At 33.4% G+C, this 21,649-nt stretch overlaps 2 protein-coding genes across 4 annotated transcripts in view; both read right to left on the bottom strand.

The window, feature by feature from the left end:
- LOC109540512 (synaptogenesis protein syg-2) overlaps window positions 1-21,649 on the bottom strand; it is a 203,298-nt gene that overhangs the window by 21,883 nt on the left and 159,766 nt on the right. For all 3 annotated transcript variants that reach the window (XM_019908931.2, XM_019908932.2, XM_019908935.2), the window contains exons 6-7: window positions 15,783-15,934; window positions 3,206-3,350 (exon numbers count right to left, since the gene is read on the bottom strand). In XM_019908931.2, the coding sequence (XP_019764490.1) occupies window positions 3,206-3,350; window positions 15,783-15,934 (297 nt within the window). The remainder of the gene's footprint in view (window positions 1-3,205; window positions 3,351-15,782; window positions 15,935-21,649) is intronic.
- On the bottom strand, window positions 17,615-19,805 carry LOC125504755. The gene is made up of 3 exons (XM_048667167.1): window positions 19,666-19,805; window positions 19,500-19,612; window positions 17,615-19,357 (listed from the first exon to the last, which is right to left on the bottom strand). Exons 1-3 carry the CDS (start codon window positions 19,726-19,728, stop codon window positions 17,872-17,874), a joined length of 1,662 nt encoding a protein of 553 aa, XP_048523124.1. The 5' UTR covers window positions 19,729-19,805; the 3' UTR covers window positions 17,615-17,871.

The following is a 21,649-nucleotide window of genomic DNA, read 5'->3' as shown; positions in this document are numbered from 1 at the left end:
ATTCTATAAGGTTGTTTTCCATGTTTCGGCAAATGAAATTTGTAACTGCTCTCCTGCATTAATTTTAGCGTAATATGAGCCCTAGCAGGGATGTACTCATGCCCTTTAGTACTAGTAAATTACCCCGTATCTCTGCTGGACCCTATAACTTACTCTGGACTGCATCTGAGTCGTTAATTATTACACTTCAAGAACATATCGCGGCAACACCATCCTCCGATTTGCATTGTACAAGTATTACGGTGTCGGGGTAGGAATTGTGAATAGACGAAATCACGTTTATGCAAAATAGGTTAATATTGTTTGAATAGAAATTGTTACAATCTCTAGCGAGGCACTATTTGAAACGGGTCAGCTTTCTTGTTTCCTCGAATGGAAGGTTTTAGTTAAAAACTTTTCCAGTTCGGTCTCTTAATGGGTGTTTTTATTCAACTGTGCTCACTTTTTAAAAAAAAATTTCTAAACCAAAGCAAGAAGCGTCGTAGAAATTATGCTACCTTTAGAAAGCACATCAACCTATAAAAGTTCATATCAATCTCTTGAAATCCAAATTGTTGCCAGCTTCATTATTTGGAAATGGAATGGAACTTTTTACTCAATTGCGCTCTCATTTAAAAAAATTCGCACCTTCCAAATTAAAGCAAGCAGCAATTTGAAATTTGCACAATGTTTAGAAAACACTTGACTGCAAAGACGTTGAAAGCTTCACATAAAACACCCGATCCTTGATTTTCATAGCCTAGTAAATGTCGATCTTATATTGAAAGTTTTTAATCAAATGCACTCTCTCCTTTAAAAATGCGCATCTTTCAAATTAACGCAAGTATCCAGTTGAAATTTTCACAGCCTCTAGAAGACAAATGGCTCTAAAGATGCTAAAAGCTTCGCATAAATTTCTTCATTTGCTGACTTTTTCGAGCTTAGTAAATATTGGGCTCATAAAAGAAGTTTTGATTTGCCTGCGCTATTTTTTAGAAATAGTTGCATCTTCCAAATTAAAGCAGGCATTAGTTTGCAAGTTTCGTCATCTTTAGAAGACACGTGACTAAAGAATTTCGAAGTTTCATATAAATCTCCTAAAATTTTGATATCACTTCCACTCAATTACGCTCACGCCTCTCAAAATTCGCTTCTTCCAAATTAAGGCAAACATCTATTTGAAATATTCAGTACCTTTGACTTTTTGAGTGACTGTAAAGATGCTTAAACTTTCATATAAGTCTCCTGAAATCCTAGCTCTATCTGGCTTAGTAAATATCGGTCTCAGAAAGCAAGTTTTTACTCAATTGCCCTTTCTAATTTAAAAATTTCCATCTTCTAAACTAAAGCAAGTAGCAACTTTAGATTTTTATTATATTTAGAAAACCCGTGATTCTAAAGATCTCCTAAAAATACTGATTTTTCAGAGCTTCTTAAATATTATTCAACTGCGCCTTTTTCCTTTAAAAATTCACATCTTCCAAAGTAAAGCTTGCAGCAATTTGACATTTCTTTATCTTTAGAGGACACTTCACTGTACAGACGTCGCCAGTTTTATATAAATCTCTCAAAATTACGATTTTTTCTCGCTTAGTAAATATCGATATTACAATGGAATTTTTTTCCCAACTGCGCGTTCTCCTTTCAATATTTTTTCATCTTCCAAACAACAAGCAAGAGGCGATTTGAAATTTGCTCCACGTTTAGACGACACTTGCCTATAAAGATACTGAAAGTTTCAGATGTATATCCCCATTCATTCAAATTAGCTTGATAAATATTGCCCTTACACTGGAAGCTTTTACCCAATTGCTCTCCTCCTATAAACATTCGCGCCTTCCAAACTAAACCAAGAAGCAATTTCAAAACTTCACCATTTTTAGACAACCTTCCACTCTAAACATGCAGAAAGTTTCGTATGAATCGTCTTAAATGCTGTTTTTTGATAGGTTAATAAATATCGGTCATTTATTGTAAGTTTTTTGTCAACTGGGTTCTCACTTTCAAAAATATGGCAACCACCCAGCTGAAAATTTCAAAGCTTTTAGAAGACACCTCAGTCTAAGGATGCTGGAAGTTACATGAAAATAATCTAATACACTTTAAAACCTTCTGGAAAAATGCTTTTCGTTTATCGGAACTGTTGACGACAATTGAGGAATTTCCTTATACCAAAAAAATGTTATTTTGCCTTTCTCATGACTCTAATAAACTATTTCAACTCGAATGATTCCATTCCTGTGAATTTTTCCCATTTTTGTTTACGACAAGCTGTAAAAAGTCCATAATGCCTTTATTCATAAACGTCGCGACACATAACCCTCTCCCCAAAAAGGATTTTCGCAGTTTTTCTCATTCGTTACATTTGTCCCATTTTGTTTATGCAAATGCCATCGCGTCGTTATTGGTTTAGGAACATTAACGTCGACTCTCGAATTTGAATGAAAACGGAAAATGAATTCCAAATGTTGGTTTTCCGAATAAGTATTCTATTATTCATTAATCATCATTAACTTTTTGTAACTTTACTTGTTAGTTGTTCAGTAATTGAAACTGGTAGTCTAGGATTACGAAAAAAAAAAACAGCATTGAGGATGCATGGCATTTGTGGTTGCAAAACGTTAGGAATACATGCATGTGTATGTATGTACCAAACTCAATACCATGGAGAAAAACACCAAATTCTAATGCCCGTTATTGCTGCCTTGTTACTAAGACGAAGAGTATCTTTCATTAGTAAACTTCGATGATTTCCTGATCAGATTCCCTGTGACTTTGTGCTAATGTTTCCTTATTCGGTTCTTTAGGTAGAGCTATTCCTGATGTCGACGCAAAAATTGGCGCCACTGACTTGTCCAAAAGTGAAATTATCCACAAAATCCAAATCGACAATTCTACTAACGGTTTTCGCCTGAACGATCCAACAATTTATCGGTCGTTTCAACATTCGAAGCCGTCGTTACTTTTTTCCGGCTTTGTTCCTAATTGATTTTTCAAACGATTTTTGTTTACTCGACTTTCTGTAAATTAGAGCCGACGGCTTTCCTTAATTACCTCGATTCCTTTTTCCAAAGGAATTAATTGAACTCGAATTGATCCAAACGGAGTTGCCGTTTGTTCTCTATCGGGGAGTGTCAATTCAGAATTGCGATAAAAACCCACGAAAACAAGGGGTTTGTTCGTCAACTGGTGGATGTTTTTAAACTAATTGTTTGGGGAAACTTACGGTAAATATTCAGCTTCCAACCGTTTTCAATTCCACTGTCTTGGATAATCGGATGTTGTCCATGGCAAGACATGTATTTGCCATCATCGTCCACGGTTGGAGTGAAAGTTAGAATACTGGTGGTTGTATTTCCATCTGGACTGGTCTGGAACAAAAAATAAAATATCAAGTTCCTCAATATTCTTCTAGAATTCGCACCTGCAAACGTTTATATGCTCAATGGATTTAAATCAGATCATTCCCCTTCCTAGTTAATTTACCTAACAGCTAAATATCTCATCTGTCTATTTGGGCAATAAAACTTTAGGGGTTTCCCTATCATGTCCTCAAGTTATTCCATAACTCACTTGGTGGTCGTCCATCCACTAATCATTAACTTAATGCCCTTCCTATTCACTCTGGTCCTTCCATTATCGAATATAAAGCATGGAACTTCCCAGACTCTATCATCAAAGAAAAGTTTTATTAACACGTAATAAAAGGTTCTATTGATAAGAGTGGAATATTGCATCCATACATCACGGTAAATTGCAATAGTCTGCAGCAGCAGGATGGCGTTTCTCCAAGATTTATGTATGCGGTCATTCTGCGTACACTTCTATCGAATTTCGTTCAGAAACCGGGATATAAACAGGCCCATTATTCTGCTTTTAAAAGGTTGGGCTCTATTGAACTCCAGGACATCAAATAAACAAATTCAATTGACATTGCGTCTCAAGTAGAAAAAAAAAGGTTTTAATAAAACAGCAATACATCTGGCTAGTAATGTGCAATAATGAACTTGCAACATTGTGAAGACATTGGCGCGGTTTATGGCTGATTTTTATGGGCGCTAAACTAAATTACCCACATATTAAAGCCTCGTTTGAGATTTACTACAACCTTATTATCTGGCGACAAAAGCAGCTCTAGCGAATTAACCAGGAATTTTCTGGTAACTTAAGGATTATTTTAGTGAGTAGAAAATATTGATGCTTAACTTACTTAAATCTTATTTTTCGCCTTCAGAACTGTTTCAAAATTTCCTTGCAGATGGGCGAACATTTTCAAATAAGTAACTATTCATTTAAATTAAGATGCCGCAAAATGTAAAATCTTAGAGCAATTTCTCCAGTACCCATTTAAACGTCCATTCTATAAATCTTCGCTAGAATAAAATGCCTTCTCTATATTATGCAATATCAAGGGATTTCCTGCACAATGTACCTCTTCATACTCGCTCAAAAAATATGGCGTAGTTAACAACCTGCTGTCAGATGAAAAATGTCTTTGGTTGTATCAGGGAATTAACTAGGTCACGTACAACGAGTATATTTCAACATTTCATATATTTTCGCAAAAACTCGGCTCTCATTTCCTACCAAATACTCTATGCATACAAGTATTAAGAGGAGAGGCGGTTGTTCTTTTGCTAAACATTAAGCTTCTCCTGTTTGGAAATTACCATTGTTATGATTTATGGAAGTAGGCACCCAGTCGGAAAATATTTATTTTGGCCTTCAATTGCAAATTTTAAGCGAAATTTGCTCTATGGTTTGGTGTAATAAATAAAAAAATATTGTTCAGTTTACTGTTCAGAATATTTCCAGCTTTTGCAACTAAATCGCAACTTTAATCGCAAAAGTAACAAGGTAAGCTTAAGGAATGCTCCATTTTCTCAAACTCTTCGAATCAAATTAATTTATATATTAAATCATCCCCTTTATTGTGGGCTTCATCTTTACTGCTTTTGGTATTCGGTTAACATATAACATTATTTTATTTTTGTTTTTTCTTCAGTTCATGTCGATGGAAGTTTGAATTGATCATTTTGCGAAAAACATTAATTTTGGCACAAAGCGAAATACAGACCTTAGGCAGAAAACCTTATAAACCAGTAAGTAAATCCTCCTTCGGACTCCTGTTTAAACGTTGAAAATTGTAGAGTTTATATAGTGGACACTGGACTCCCTCATTCTAAACTCATTACCATTAATTACAGTTTTTATATATTCCATTTTCTGCCTGCGTGGTTGATAATATTTCTCTTGCAAAACACGTCCATAATGAGCTTTTCCAGAAAAGAAGGGGGCATTTTATTGTAGTTCTAAAACAGCTAAAAACCATTTGTTGACCAAAATTACAACTTATTTATTTACATTATATAATTCGTTACATTCCTTTTATAAAACTTTTTATTTATTTGGATTCAACAGTCACTTTTGAAACAAAGTCTATACTTAACATTGATTAATTTTTGTAAACATTTTAGTAAATTATCTGCGCATGTTTTGTCCAGTTTCTTCTCATCGATTAAAACATTGAAAATAGAGGGAGTTTCACAGCAGGCGGTAGAAGTTGCAAATACAAGAATCTAAAATTATAACCAAAACTCTAGTTAATTGCGATTAATTTTAGACATAAAACCGGAACCGGATTCTTCGAACACTCCGTATTTTCTTGCTTGTTGTCTCTTGGATTATTACATTTTAATTTACAAACATTTACTAAACTTCCTTGGGTAAAACATAAAAATATGAGAAAATAACCTTTACGTGTATTAACAATAAAATGACAATCATATATGCTTAAATTATGAAATTTAATTTTATTTATTGGTACTATATTCTGTCGGATTGAAATGTTGAAGATAGTGAAAATTGGAGAAATTGGAAATCAAGGAAGTGGTAGAATTCATTAATAGTAAAACATACAATTATAACTAAAAATTATAAAAAAATAATTTTGGACAAAACAAGGAGATCGGTTTTTTTAAACCCTCGGTATTTTTTTCTCGCTATTTTATGAATAATAAAATGTCTCATTAGGAAAATGATGACTAAATTTTCCTCTGTTCGGCAGATGAAAATGTGGAAATAAATGAGAAAGAAATGTACATTAATAATAAAACGCCAATCATACATGCTTAAATTATGAAATATTATTGATATTTACAATTAATTTTGACAAAAATATTATTTTCCAGCATTACAATAATTGCCAATAATCCACAGTTAAAATATATTGACATTTAGCTTCCCTATTGGTATTATATTTTAAATTAGAAATTAAATTTTTCAAATCCATGTAAACGTTAAAAACGTAATAAGAGACCATCAACCCAATTCAGAATTAAGCATGTTCATAATCGTTACGGTCTTGTATATTTGCAATAGTTTGCTAAAATACATCCAGTGGATCTCAAAAAATAGATACAAACTCGCGCATTTTAATTGGTAAACTGAAGCTATTTTTCGCACTAATCAGCTAAAATGTTTAACAATTTTCAGTAATCGCAAAAACTTGTTTATATCATGTGTATCCTCATTCTCATCTGTGCCTACTGAAGTGCACCGTTACTTTTGTCAAACAGGAAATATCCACAAAAATCCATTACCGTTTGCTGAACCGTATCCTTGTGTTTAGTAACTCAATTTCAATACAAATGAAATAAATCGGCAAAAGTAAGTCGGAAAATGTGGTTTTGGATCACATAATATTGGGCTATTATGTATCACGTATGTCCTCAGCGCCGGATACTTTCTTGTTTTGTCCTTTTCCTCCAAATCAATTTCGGTTCACATTGGATTTTTTCCACTTCGATCAAGCATGGAACAATTGAAAGATAAACTCGGTGGTTTGTTGTGCTTTGAAAATTCAATGCTACCTTTAATGGAAAAATAAATCGCTTTTGAATTCCAATGGAATATTTTTGGCCTCGTTAATAATTTAGGTAGCAGCTTGAAACCTTGACAATGTGATGAAACTGTATACCTCAAAAAGCCAACAAGTTTGAATAACTCGACTGATTCCTGCCCATTCTTTGTTCATAGATGTTGCGCTTTTTTCATGGAGTTTCCATTATTCGCCAATGGATATATGATAGTTCGGTCTCTATTTGCAATATTCGTTATTTGAAGTCGATACTGGCATAGATTATCAGTTTTCCATTAGTGGCTGTGAATTTCAAGTGTAATTTCCAAGTTCCTGCTGCTGATCTACATGGGGACCGAACAGTTCGGGTTTTGTCGTGTCTAAACAAACAATTTTAGCAAAAAAAATCAAATGTGCATTTTATAACTAACTTTACGTGAAAAATCTTGGATGAGTGAAAATGCGAGAATTACTGAGCAATTAACTTGATAATCATTCGATCATCAATAAACATTTTTTGCTGAAAACTTGACCGTCCGTTATCGGCGATTCTTCATGGGACATAAATGAACGACGACGACTCCCTTGTCAAATTATCGATACTAAGGCATAAAGAGAACGATAAACCGAGCCATAAAATCGGTAACAGTTTCGCTAATAAATAAAAATATGGAGGGTTTATGCCCAAGTTGCACATATTTTGGTATTTTAGAGCCCACCAGCAGTGCCTTATTTTTATAAGCTTATAATAAATTTTACGGCGATTTTAGAAAGCTGGTTATACGATCGGAAGTTTTTACATCAGCAGCATCAATTCGCGATCCGCCTCGACCAGTATCATTGCAGGTGATTTGAAATTCTTCAAGGCGAATCCGGCGATACTATTAAATCTGGCTGGCACCATAACTTTACCTCAAATAAGCAAAAATTTACGATCATTTTCGGGAATTTATTTACCACAAATTTATTGCGTAAAGTTCCTCGAATTTATGTTCATGCAATGCCTGAATGACATCTGATTTACTATGGCAAGGATTTTTACAAATTCAGAAAGGTGAGATTTACGAATGGTTTTTTAGGGATAATTTATCATCTATTCTAGAGATTTTGTTCAATTGCCGTATTATTCGTCAAAAACTGTGTTAATCACTACAAAATGATCATAAGCAGGTGTGAGAAACACACTGAAAAATTTGCTATAGAAACATGTGGCATAAAAGTATAAAAATTAAATAATTGAACTGTTCGGAAGAAATAAGAAGAAACCAAACAATCAGGCAGACTATCGGCATAGAAAAGGATATTATATGTAGATGAGGTCGAAATGAAACAGTCTGGACACACACAGAGAAGGCGCCAGCATAGATGGCCAAGAATGGAAGCCGCGGCAAAAAATAAAAGAAGGGAAGTTCAAGAAGAAGCTGGAGGAATGACGTGGATGATGCATTGAAATCAAGGAACTAAACAAGGAATGAGTTACGAAAGAAAAGCCAGGCACTGGAGACGGAGAGACGATGAAGTTCGGCCACTTGTATTTTGGGGACTTTCTCAAGGAGCTATAAAATCAGAAATTGTCCATCTCTGATTAAGTTTGCGCACCCTGTATTGTAAAATGCATATTCGATTTCCTTTTCTAAAATAAAGATTATTTACAGTACAAATAGTTCACATTATCAGTAACATCAGCAAAAGCGTCAACCGGATTCATCGCGTAAACAAAACAAGTAAAACTAGATAAAATTCGGTCGGCACCGTGAAAACGGCCGAAATTCTTGCCATTAAAGTTAACAGCCACCCTCATAATTGGAACGAAGAAATTTGTCGAACAAATAAAAGTTGTCATAACGCATTTGCTACAGAGCGAAAGGGGCAACGCAGCCCCGAATATAATTTGATTGGTCTCATTTCGCGCTGCCTCCGGTCATAATATCAGTTACGTCAGCAGAAATGACGATTTTTCTGTTTTGTGCGTGGAAAAATGGGAACAAGTGTCATCAGAGCTCGTTAGAGGGTATCGATTTCGAATCGATGATTTAGTGACTTTTGATGAGAGTCGGCATGTCGACCGTGTTTGATATCATTGATACCAGCTTTGGACAGTAAGTACGATTGATGTTGCTGAAGCATGAACGTTGATCATTTTTCCCGGATCAGTTTCGAATTATTTTTGATCAAAAATCCCTACAACAATTGTCCCCGAAACTAGCCAAATGTGAAGCTGATGCATTTTCCACGACCTTCAAAATGAGCCCATTTTCTTGTGGATACTATAAATATATATTTTTAGTTCACAAATAAATCTCAACAACACAGCATGTTTGGACTCAGCCTAGCAGCTTTCAGCATATAAAAGTGGATTTCCATTTCAAAGGCTCTTCATAATATTTTTAATTATATAATAGTCACGTCCCGTCTAGACTATTAACTTCAGAGCAAATATTTTTTGCGCCTAATTGTACTTATGGCTTTTCCATCCACTGTCTTTCGTTTCCAATTTTTTTAAAGTGCGAGTACAAAGTTGAATACACTATTTTAATTTGTTTCATTACTATTTTAGTCTGCTCTATATTTGTGGAGTATACTAATGCTGGTTTTATACTTGGATCAGTGTTTATGTGTACAAAATAATCTTTGTTTCGAAATTTAACATTGTCAGTTTACTGGACTGGGTTTCTTAGCAAATTTGTCACAGTTTTATGGACATTTAATTTATGTTATTTACTGTACTCATCTTATCTCGTTAACGGCTTAAATTAACCTCGATTTTGAAACCATCTCCGTTCCAGCATCAAACTGCATAAACTTCAATGAATTATTTGCAGTCGCAGACACTTTATTCCTCGCATTCCTGCATAAAACGCCTGAAGCACGGGACATGATAAAATCTACATAACACATAAGATGTTTTCGTTAAATATAATATCTTGCTTGTTTTTCGGGATATATGCTTTCTTCTAGTAGGTCCCGAATGTTTCATATTTAGAGATACGGGCATGGAAAATGCCGAAAGATTTATTTTTATAGGGCGCGTTTTAAATTTATCATGGAAAAAATAGTGTCGTGTTTCTCTTTATACTGCACGAGAAGTTGCCGTTCTTATGGCTGTTCAAGGATCAGCAATAAATTAGACGGTTTTAAGAGGTTATTTGTCGTTATTTTTTCAAGCTTTAGGCATATATTTTTATTTATGGTTTCGCATGCCATGACTGAGAGCTATTAGTTGGTTAAAGCGTGGAGTATGTTTAAAGAAAAAAGTTTTCAGTTATGATGAATTGAATATTAACATGGTATGAAATTTAAACCAAGTTTCAGTTTTTGCGTCAAAATGATCAGTTGTTTCTGCTCTTCTCTTAATATTTTGATTTCAAGTGACTCATTTTCACAAAACCGCATATAACCAAAAATAATGTGCACATTTTGTATGAAAACTGCCTGCATTTCCCAAGGACTGTTTCATTTGATAAATGTGTAATTTAATTCTCTAATTGTGTAGAACTGAGTGCGCCAGATCAATTTATACCTGAGATATACACACAAAGTTGGTGTCATGTTTGAAGTTATGGTCTTATCTTGAACCCAAATGTATAAGATTGAAATTACGCTTGCTGTGTGAAAACCGTCAATATTTCCTAGTCGAGGTTTTTTCTTGGTTAACGGATTTTTTTCATGTTTGAGCCAATTTTGCAATTTTTTTAAAATCGCGTAAAAGTAAAAATCATGTTAGATCTTCGATTTTTGAGGGAAAACTTGCCGGAAGTTTCCAAATGGTTGTTCACTTGGTAGATGTTTCAATTAATTATCTATCTAGTTGTATAGAATGGATCGCTTCGGCTCAATTTCTTCTGTGATATGAGCAAAAAAATGGTGTTATGTTTGAAGCTATTTTCTTATTGCGCTGAGTTATGCTTGAGTCAATTTTGCCCAAAACCGTGTAAAACTAACAAACATGTTGAATTTTTGCTTTTTGTACAAAAAATTAATTTTTGCAGTCATAAAAATTATGTAAACAGTTTTTTTTCTTGGGAAAACTGACGATAATTTGTAAGCGAATTTTACTTTTGGAATTGTGGCATTTTATTCTCTATCTATTGGTGTAGAATCGGGCACGTTAGCTGAGTTTCTGCCTAAGATATGAGAAAAAATGTGGAGTTATGTTTGAAACGATGCCCTTTTATTGTGTACCTAAAAACAATTTTATTGCTCTTTTCAGTTCATTATTGTTTTTAATTTCTCTATTTCGCACGTCGTCTGCAAAAAAGAAAGATATTTCTATAAACACAAAAAATTTGTGATTTATTTAACATGATTTCCATTTAATTTTGAAAATCCAAACAAATTTCCCAATTCTCGCAAACCTCCTAGGAAGCGAAGGAAACATGAAAGAAAATAATAATAAAATAATTTCTATTTCAAACTTTTATCTTTATTTCCAGCCTAATAAGCACCTGGAAATACTAAAGACAAATACAAACTTATAAAGCAGTGTAAATGTGAAGTAGAATGGCATTTATATGCATTAAGCGTCCACTTGCAGTTTAGATTACGCGACTGCAGCAAAAGCAGGGTTTGCGTGGATTAATATTTAGCGTTTCCAAATTTTCTCATTTACTAGCGTGGAAAATTAATTTCTGTAGTCGACAAATATATCATTTGAGAGGAGAGTTTCTGGTGAGCACTGTTCCATTCCTCGATGTTTTTGACAATGAACTAATGCTTTTTCTCGCTAATTGATCATGTTTTGATCGTTTTCTAAGGACAATTTTCCTGTTTGTTTTCTTATGGTAATTTAACTCTCTTCTTAGCCTGGATTTCCATTATTATTGGCTACCAATCTCTAGTTTTCCTTCCATCTTGCACGTGAAAGGGCATATGCAAAATTGGTGCGACAACTGTACGAAAAAGGTGCTAATGGTAAAGTTTACCGCGAGTTAACTTGAAGTTTAACGTTTTCATCCGCCCAGTGTCGAAACAGGGCGAACGTGTGTTGGTTAGATTTTCAACTTTAGGATCGCTTAGCTCACAAACAAAAGCTGATATGATATACTAACACCATTCACGTAGCGGTTGGCAAGCACGTTCCGAATTTCAAGCGGATGTTATAAAAGGCAACTGACGACTATTCGAAGATGTAAACGGGTGTTTTGTTGCATTTTAAAGTACGATGCAGATGCCTCCAAACGATGGCTTTACAGCATGAATTTTTAATATTATTCTCAGTATATCGGCGAAAAGACCGATTCTCGCCTGCTTGCGATAAAATTGAAAATTTATAAGCAAATGCGAAAAGTTTCCTGGAAATTAACTTAGAAAATTAAACGAATCAATGAAGTTTTAGAAGCATTAATAGATACATACAGTCAAATTCATCAGGCTAGAACAGTTATAAATTATTATTCGTTCCAAATTATGTTATACCTACAAACTTACGCTAAAAGTTGTCTAACGTTTCGTTGAGCTTCGCTCGACAATGTTCGTCGAAATTGCAGTTTTTATTCCGTTAGGCAATGATAATAAGATCACGTAATGCTAAGTAAGCTCATTTATTCTATTCCGGCTTATGCACGGTTATTTCATGCAAGATCTGCACTATGGAACTCATGTGCATTTCTGTTTAATAATAATAAATCGAGCGTATTTCTCAATTTTCTGTTACATTAGGTTTATTCAAAACAGATTCTTGAATTTCATGTGGCTTATTGCCGATTTGTATACCAATCGGGATCGCAATGGGCTAGAAAAATAATCCTCGTGCCAATTTGGATTGTTCTGAACTAGTTAAGTGGCTTAACAGATGTAAATTCGTGCCATCTTCTACTAATTGGTAGAGACTAGATGAAACCATCAAACCCCACAGAGACCACACAATTGGTAAAACCATGACACCAAAAGCTTTTTCACCGCATTTATTCAATTTAAATCACCAATAGACATTACAGCAAATTACCGAAGCACTACAAGTAAAAACATGCTTAATGGATTATTCGTGTATTTAAATCCTTTAATGCATACAATTTAAAAAAAATCAAACCACGTACTCGACCTGTGAATATAAAATAATACGCAATTGGCGTTCATAGTGGATGTCCATCAAAACGTTGTAACTCGAACCAAAATATCCAGGTTTTATTATATACATATTGCAGCCAATCGACATTTAAATTAAAATTTATTGAACATATTGCAAAATTGGATACTGATTATCTTTGTATGGGAAGGCATAATAAATCGCCTGCCCCTAAATTTCACGCCATTTTTGCAATGGTGTAATTTTTCCAAAAGAATATAAATTACAGTAAATTATAGCGCATATTTGTTGTAGCGTTTTACTGAAAAAAGATTTATATTTGCGTGGGGTTAATCAAACGTGCACTGAATTCAATAGAAACGTTTTTCGTTCAATGCCAGTCGTGAATGTGATGTTAATTTAATTTTACATTACATTCACACTTTTTTCGCGAGTAATAAACCAGAATGTAATTTTTCAAATGGACGGGTTTTTTATTATTTTTTTAAATATCTAACTAATTTAATAGTTGAAATTGTTAAACGTTTGCTTGGTTTAGGCCAAAGTTGATTTGATGGATGAATTGTTCTTAACGCCATAGCCAAAACTGAATTAAAATAGACAGGAAAAATATTTTAGAGGCTTTGCAGATTGTTTGATTGCTGATTCTTTTGTGTATGAAGCTGAGTGGCTTCTAGTCAAGTGTTTTAATGGAAATGTGTGAAAGTCCTGTGAAAATGAATAAAATGTGAATTTTAATGTGAATTTTTGAATTGTTTTTCCACTGAGGCTCTAACCGCCATGTTCTGGTAATTTTCTCACTTGATATACAGGCTGTCCCGTAAACCTTTGACAATACTTCAGCTGATAAAAGGTCCCATCTTCGACAAAAAAAATTAATAAATTGTAAAAAATGGTTGTATTAAAAAAATAGTAATTTTTGAGAATTTGACAGATTTTCAAAATCGATGATAATTGATTTGTAATAATTTAATGCAATTACTCTTATGTAAAAACACGTATACAATATATTTCTTGCCTCTTAGCTTTGTTAGGCATGATGTGGATGGAATAAGGGAAACTTTGAAACTCCATTTATATTATCGAACTTTTGATCTTTACTTTAGTAAAGAGTGAACAAGTATGTTGATGCCCATAAGCATAAAAAGTAGTGTCATTCTTCTAGAGTTTGAAATGGCATAATAACAACCTATTTAATTTAATTATTAAATATTTATTTGACAATTTAGCTGATACATTTCAGTATATTCTGGAGGGCGTAGAGACAAATCTCAAAATAATTATAAATAAAAATTACACAAGAGTGGATTCATTTTCACGGACTAATAGATTGAAAGACAATGTAGTTAAGTAGATAATGTAATTAAAAAATAAAATTTTTGCAATTTGTAGTTGGAACTAAATAAATTGCGTCTTCATATTTTCTTGTTTTGTGAAAAAATTAGTTAATCTCTCAAGTATTTTTAAGCATTTTATGTTTTGTTTGTTTTTGTTTAAGCAGCTAATGTTTAATCAGTGTAAGTTTTAATTTCATTTCGTTAGTTATTTTTTGTATATTTCATTTGCTTCTGTCAATTTGTATTGTTGAAATTCATTCATTCATTGTTGCTGTAAAGATGAAAAGTTATTAGGAATCTGTACTAAAATATATTTTTTTAATTCAAAACAAACAATATTTTTTTTTTAATAGCGTTTGAACTACGACTATAGACGAAAGTGAACCAGAAAAAAAATATTATTCATGATGTTACATAAGAGTGATATCATGAAATATCAAGTGATGTCAAGTTTGAAAAAGTCTAAACATTTGAAAATCCATATTTTCTGCAATGTTATTTATTTTATTTTATGACTTGTCGGAAATTGATTTTTTTATCCGCCTATGTATTGCGAAAGTTTTACGGGACACCCTGTAAAATATACATTTTTTTGGCTCAATCTCTACTTCCACATTTCCTTGTTTTGTGAAGAAATCAGTGAGTTTCAAAGCATTTCATAGGACTAATACAAGCTAGTGAAAAGTTAAATGACATTTCATATGATTTTCTGTCAATTTGTGTTATTGTATTTTTTAATCGCTAAATTAGTGTTTTGCCCGAACATTGTACTTGTATCAGTTACTTGACAAAAACATATTAGCTGTTTAAGGAAAATGTACTTTTCATATCATCTCTAACTCTATAGAAGAATGGCATCAAGAAAGCTAAAAAAAATTTCTACTGTAAGGACTAAAATAAAGAGTATATTAAAATAAAGTTTTTAATATCAAAGAAAATATTCAAATATTTTTCGTGTGATGCCAAATTTGAAAAAAGTATAAAAAGTCAAAATTTTACGGTACACCTTGTATAATAGAACATTTTTTGGCTTCTTCACTCTCTTGATAATTTCCAAGCATTTCATAAAAAACTTATGGAATAAACAATAAATTATTCGACATTCTGGTCTTTGCCTGAACTTTTCGTCACTTTGTACTTTTCGGGATTTTTCTTTCTTGTCTTTTGACTTTCCAATTTCAATTGTTTCTCTCTCAATTTGTTTCCGTTGTATTGTTTCAATAGCTTATTTAGCAATTGAACCTGTAGACTTTTTAAGCTTGGTTTTAGTGGCTTTCAGTGCTTTCATATAGTTAAGGTCCACAATTTTTTATTTTGCTAAGGAAGTCAAGGATTTTACCCAGTTTGTACGAACAAACTTCGACTCTTTATTTTATTTGTTTTAATTTTTTTGCAATTGATCAATGTGTGCGGTTATTTGCTATACAGTCTGCCTTATCAGTCTTCTTCTGCATAAATCAATATTCAATCTCTTTGTAAAGAAATGCAACACAAACACATATCGTTTGGGGCAAAGCCGACATTCTCAAGTTTGGCTTTCGCAAAGTAAATTGAATGTTTATTTGAAAAAAACGTTTCTTACCACTTCTTGTGTATTTTTCATTTGGGCAGTGGCTTTCCACCAGGTAATTATGGGTTCAGGTCGTGAGCCAACCACTTCGCACTCCAATTTGTATGATTTTGTTGCAGAAAGTGGTTTGTTGTTGCCCCTAAGGCGCATCCAAAGCGGTTTGACTGCAAAACAACAAGAGAAAAATCAGTATTCACTTTTTAATCAAACACCAAAAATAAATTTCCTGTTCAAAGTAGGATTGCATGTTTTGACCAAACTGCTATAGAATCGACTTGTTTCAAGTTAATTATACATAATGGAGTATGGATGGGACTAGTTTAATTACAGAACCATAAAATGGTCGTTTCCAAGCGCGCACAATAGATGAGCTTCAGGATGCGGAAAACATGTTCCCGAGTGCATTGAGGCGCTCCTGTTTCTCTCTATATTTTTCCGCTAAAGTTGGCTGAGATAATGCAACTTCTGGATAAAATGTATCTGCTTTAAGCCACGCCACTTTATGACTCTCGCGAAATTTAATAGACGCCATTATTGCTATTGGTTATAATAATCAACTAGTAAGGAGTTGATGTCGATAATCAGCTGCAGAATATTTAAGTTAAATTGGGAAAAATATTGCATTTCACAATGTGCTCATAAATAATTTCTAATCGCACCTGCGTCAGCTTTGTCGATGATTGATTGTTGGGAAACCAGCGATCAATTATAGTTCTTGTAGCGAATATTTGGCTTGGTAACTTTTACAATTAATGAGTTTACCAGGGACGGCAATTAATTATTTTATTACGCCCTTAGACGAGGTTTAACATCATTTAAGGAAATTGCTAAACGGCTTTACATGAACAGTGTTGATCAATAATCGTCTCAGCAGCATGCAACTACGATTTATTCATGTTTGGTTGATGAATACATTCGGATTCTTGAGTTTAACTACTCGTTTAACTACGTATGAAGTACATACGATTAAAGTGTTTATTGCATTTACATAATTTTTGTTTGATTTTTTACTGTACGTCTTTAACTCCTGCAAGAACCATTCTAAATTGCCACCAACGTTCTATTCATTCTAATAATGTTTTATAGTTATTGGAAACGACCTGGACGCTTGTTTGTCTTGTTCGCATCTAAAAAAATATATTGATAAATACAAAACATGTAAATGCGAAAATGCAAGCTTACTTATTTCGTCTTTTTTAAAAATGTTCGGTTTGGTTTATAGAAAGGTTGGTGCGAGTAAGTTTATGATATTAGTATATAGTTTATTTTAACGTTTACAGCCGACATTATGCGATCCATAAAAAAACGTTGATAGTCGAGATAAATATAATTAACTGTACATGGTATGACTTAATGATGGCTGCAAATCAAAGAGCGCTAACCTGGACTAAATTTAATTAGGAAGGTCTAAAGCGTCTCGCTTTGAAGATTGCAACTAGGTTATGAGTATATTTTTCAATCAAAACAATTCAAGTTTCGAATAATCTTCATATAATTTTTCGCAAGTAGTGCCTGGAAAACGTAACTTTCTTTGCCTGAACTCAGAATTCTAAGAGACATCAAAAATCTTCTAAATAGATACTATGTATAACTAAATCCTTAAATTCTAGTCAAAGAAATGTCGATAATAAATAGCGGGGTATTTGCAAGTTGAAACTGAATACTTTTTCAGGCTTTCAGGCCGGCGTGGAAAAGGACATGACATGCACGAGTTGCTTGCATACTGAGAGGTTTTCTACTGAAACACAACGTCAGGGAGAAAATATTTTCTATACGGACCTAAAAGCCCAAAAAGGTTCCAGTTTCCAGCTATGGCCGCGAAAAGTCTATAAAAGCCCTCTTGGTATTTTATAAATTTCATTTATTATTCACCAGATATAATACGCATTTGCGTAATTGTTTTAATAAACAAAAACTACAACATATATGGCACATAAAATATTAATAGTGATGCAAGCTGCAGATCAAAACACAGCTCTCTGACTAATTTAAAAATATTTGTAAATTTAATGTTCTTTAAAATTGATCTGCCCACCACATTTCGTATTTATGCTAAGTTTTCTAATAATCCAATACATTTTTCCATAACTGATCAAAACAATCATGTAGGTGTGACCCAAAGATTTTCCCGCACTTTGTGCGAAAGTTTTTCTAAATCAGCAGACAACTTGTCAACTCTTCCAGAAAGTTCTGTGTACTTGTCCATGACTGAATCCAATTTGTGTTCCAAATAAGGCGTTTTGTGATCATGTTTCGTGGTTTTTATCTTTTCATTGAGCACATTTAATTCCTTTGTTACATTTGAATACCATTCCGTGTGGTTGGACTGTACCTGATTGCTGGAGATTTCTAAATTATCAACTTCTGATTTCAATTTGGTCAAAGCTGCATCGAAGTGATTTATCTGCTCATGGATGTGATCTGCGACTTGAGTAAATTCCTTAGATTGCTGTTCATGCAAAGTGTTCATTTCACTTTTCAGGTTGCTGGTAATTCCTTTAAGTGCGGAATCTATGTAATAAAGGTGAGATTTTTGTTCGTTTTTCAAATGTTCAATGCCCGATTGCACATCGAAAATTCTATTTTGTAAATCGACATTTTTCAAATTGACTCCGTCTGCTAAATTTTTGATTTGTTCGTTCAACTTTACATCTTGAATTATCATCTCTGCCTTTGAATCATTAAGCTGACTGCTTAAATTATCAACAGTGAGTTTATTAGCAGACAGTCCACTAGTGACCTCAGTTCGGGCTGATGCAACTTGTTCCTCCAACGATAAAATACTTTCGTTCTGTTTGGCTTCGTTGTTAACGACTTCTGATTTAAAGCTTTCGAAGTCTTCAGTTAGATACATGTTATATTGGCTTTGTGTTTGTTCAAGCTTGTCGATGGCATCTAGAGCTTTGTTTAGACGTACTCTATATGCTTCCTGCTGGCTCTTCATTTCTTCAATAACAATTAAGAGTTCTTCGATTCTTTTCCTGCTTTCATCGCTTTCTTGTTTTGTAATCGTTGCTGCTGGCTCATCAATTATCTGGGCGATCCAGTCCGAAAACGACGAAACGTATAAAATCTTGTCAGTCTCAGAACAATCTGCTCCTCTCACTGTGCATGGCGGTGTGGTTGTTTGAAATCCTATAATGTTCCCATCCAGGCTGATAACGTTTCCCAAAATATCCAGCTGATTTTTAGGATGCATCCACTTAATGCAGCCTTCCTGGCTTTCCAGTATAAATGTATTAAAGTAGTAGTTGCACGTATCTTTGTTGCGTATTCGCACTTGGGTGGTTAGCAGATCCGAGTTTAAAGAATGCTTCCAGCCAGTGACGTTCACGGATTTTTCTTGCAGCTGCTGGACTTCTTTGTTGCTCATCAGCTTACCTGGCTGGATATTTTCGGAAGTTGGTACTGGATTGGCCAGTTTTATTAGAACGATGTTGTTCAAGTAAAATTTGTCGACTATTTGGCGAAAATCTGCATGGAAAACTACATAATAGGATTTTATCGTTAGGCCTTTTGGATCTAGAAGGTTCTGTTTGAAGTGGGGAAATCGACTGTAGCCAAGGTGCACTGTTGCAGGCTGTGTCCTGCAAAAAAGTGTTTTCTATTATATTTGGGTTTAGTTTGAAGCCCGTAAGAACATGAAAAAAAAACCGCCTATATTTTGACCTATTTGTTGTGAATGAGCACTAAATCACTCATAATTATCAAAGATCCAAATTTACTAACCTATCTATGCAAGCTGCTGGAGCGACTACGTATTGTGTACTTATCAAAAAACCTGTACATTTATATCGACTTTCCACAAACGCTATGAAAGGAAACGCTTCTGGTAAGGTGTTCTTAAAACAAAAACCATTTTAGACAGTTGTTCTAAAATATAGCTTTAAATTACCTTAAAACAACTAATTCCGGTCAATATTGCAACTAGCAAACATACACTTAAACGCGTCTTCATTGTTATGGTCACTGCTTTGAAACAACACGTTATGGAGCACTTGTTCTCGTATCTTTTCACTGTTAATTAATTTAAAGATTATTGCTGTATTGGTAGTGTTATCTATCAGGTTAAGGTTATGGGTCATATTTTCGTTAATCGTGAATAATTTACAGGAAAATCCAATTGCTGTTGGTTGTTTCTGTGCTTTCTGGCCGCAAATATAAACGTTAGTTGGTCAAAATTATGCTTACAAACGGTGAAATCCAGGATTCGTCTTTAGAAATTAAACTTTTGCCAATTAATTGTTAAAGTTATAGTTGTTAACTAATAATTAACTGTGATTTATTAGGTTGTGAATATTTGATTTTTTCAATTACTTTGCTGCAATATTTTACCTATTTTGTTTCATTATTTTTTTAAATCGATTGTTTGATTAATTTCTATGACTTATTTAAGACATTTCAGGATTCTTCGTCATTTTATAGAATCATTTTTGCAAATTTTTAAACGGAAAGAGGGAAAATAAACTGTTCAACAAAGTCAACCTTACACTGACAAATTTGAATTAACTTTGGAACTAGATACATTCTGAATTTATGATGCAAATTAATTTATGTTTGATGGTTTATTTAGCCTGATTCATTTACGGTGAGTGCATGGTTTTGTAAAAAATTAGTGCATTAGATAAAGTTTCTACAAGGTGGCAAATGAAGCAATGTAAAACTGGTGAAAGTTTCGGCGTATTCTCAGTTGAACCAAAATATTTCTTTATATGTATGGTGTATTTTAACACCACTACCAGTAAGATAGAACTGATATCTCGAAATAGTTCATATTTTTGCCCATCTCCTTTATTTACAGGGTGGCCTTAAATAAATCAACTTTCTAGTTTTGCAGTGATCATTTCTTTCCTTCTAAACCCATTTTCAAAATTTACGTTTTATGTTGAAGCTTAATCTTCAAAGTGAACTTAAGAAAACTATAATTCAATAAACCGGGTTGCATGAATGAACGAAATATCTGAACATATGCGTCACTCAGTTGAAAATTATATAGGATTTTCGCGTTAAATCGCTTATGAAGTTTAAAGAAAGAGAAGCTATTGTTGCAAAATACCAAAAAGTTGATTTTTTAATTCCCTCTTGTAAATAGAATAGAAATTCAAAAAAGTTTCGAGTCATTTGGTTTATCTTCAAACTTTTGATGTTGGGATCCAAAAAACTGTTTTTTTTTTATTCAACTGAAAGCATCCGAACTTTCACAACGGTACATTTTTAAATTGCCGCCCGGTAAAAAATTCAAAAAAGGTTTAAAAAAATGGAGTGCAGCATCACAATCAAGGTTTAAATGAAAGGATTAACACAAAAAATCGGTATTACAAAAAATATTTTAAGAGACAAATGGTCAGTTGTTAGGATTAATTTTAAAATATCCTAAATAAGTTTTCCAAGTTTAGCTGCAACAATTCAGATTTAGAGTAAAATTGGTTCCTTTTACCACATCGAATTTTTATTTGCAAATCCTGGACGAAAATAACAACGAGATGTTAAGCAAAATGAGAAGTACAAAAAGATAAAGTCCGAAATTTTTAGGAAGCGTTTTGTAAATGAAGCTGTTTCTGTTTGGTACTCTGACACAAAGTTTTTCGCCCTTAAAAAAATAAATAATTGGAAAACCGTTATGAGACAACAAAAACTGGTGAGTTTTTCGGTCCTTTGGGTCGTTGTGTAAAATAATTTCTCTCTGACGTTTCGCAAGCATAAGTGCATGCAATGGCGGTAGACCTTTTCTTCTCCTGATAGGTGTATAATCTATATTAGATAATAGTGAAACTTTATTTGCGGTAAAAATTAGTAGCGGGAATCTTTTGGGAAACTTAAAAATTTTTAGTAGTTGCAACAGGATGAAAGCATCCATATATCTCTTTTGAGATGCTTTC

The sequence above is a fragment of the Dendroctonus ponderosae genome, unplaced genomic scaffold (assembly GCF_020466585.1).
Source record: "Dendroctonus ponderosae isolate FM_Combo_2020 unplaced genomic scaffold, Dpon_F_20191213v2 Dpon_F_20191213_6, whole genome shotgun sequence".
Lineage (NCBI taxonomy): Eukaryota > Metazoa > Arthropoda > Insecta > Coleoptera > Curculionidae > Dendroctonus > Dendroctonus ponderosae.
The sequence above is the reverse complement of the archived record's forward strand: the minus strand, read 5'-3'. Positions and strand labels throughout refer to the sequence as shown.

What these genes read in the sequence shown, in the direction of transcription:
- LOC125504755 (XM_048667167.1), bottom strand. Translation starts at nt 19,728, where the DNA reads ATGAAGACGCGTTTAAGTGTATGTTTGCTAGTTGCAATATTGACCGGA. An exon ending in CCGGAATTAGTTGTTTTAAG is followed by an intron (nt 19,613 to 19,665) that starts GTAATTTAAAGC and finishes TTTTGTTTTAAG; the next exon opens with AACACCTTACCAGAAGCGTT. An exon ending in CCAGCAGCTTGCATAGATAG is followed by an intron (nt 19,358 to 19,499) that starts GTTAGTAAATTT and finishes ACTTTTTTGCAG; the next exon opens with GACACAGCCTGCAACAGTGC.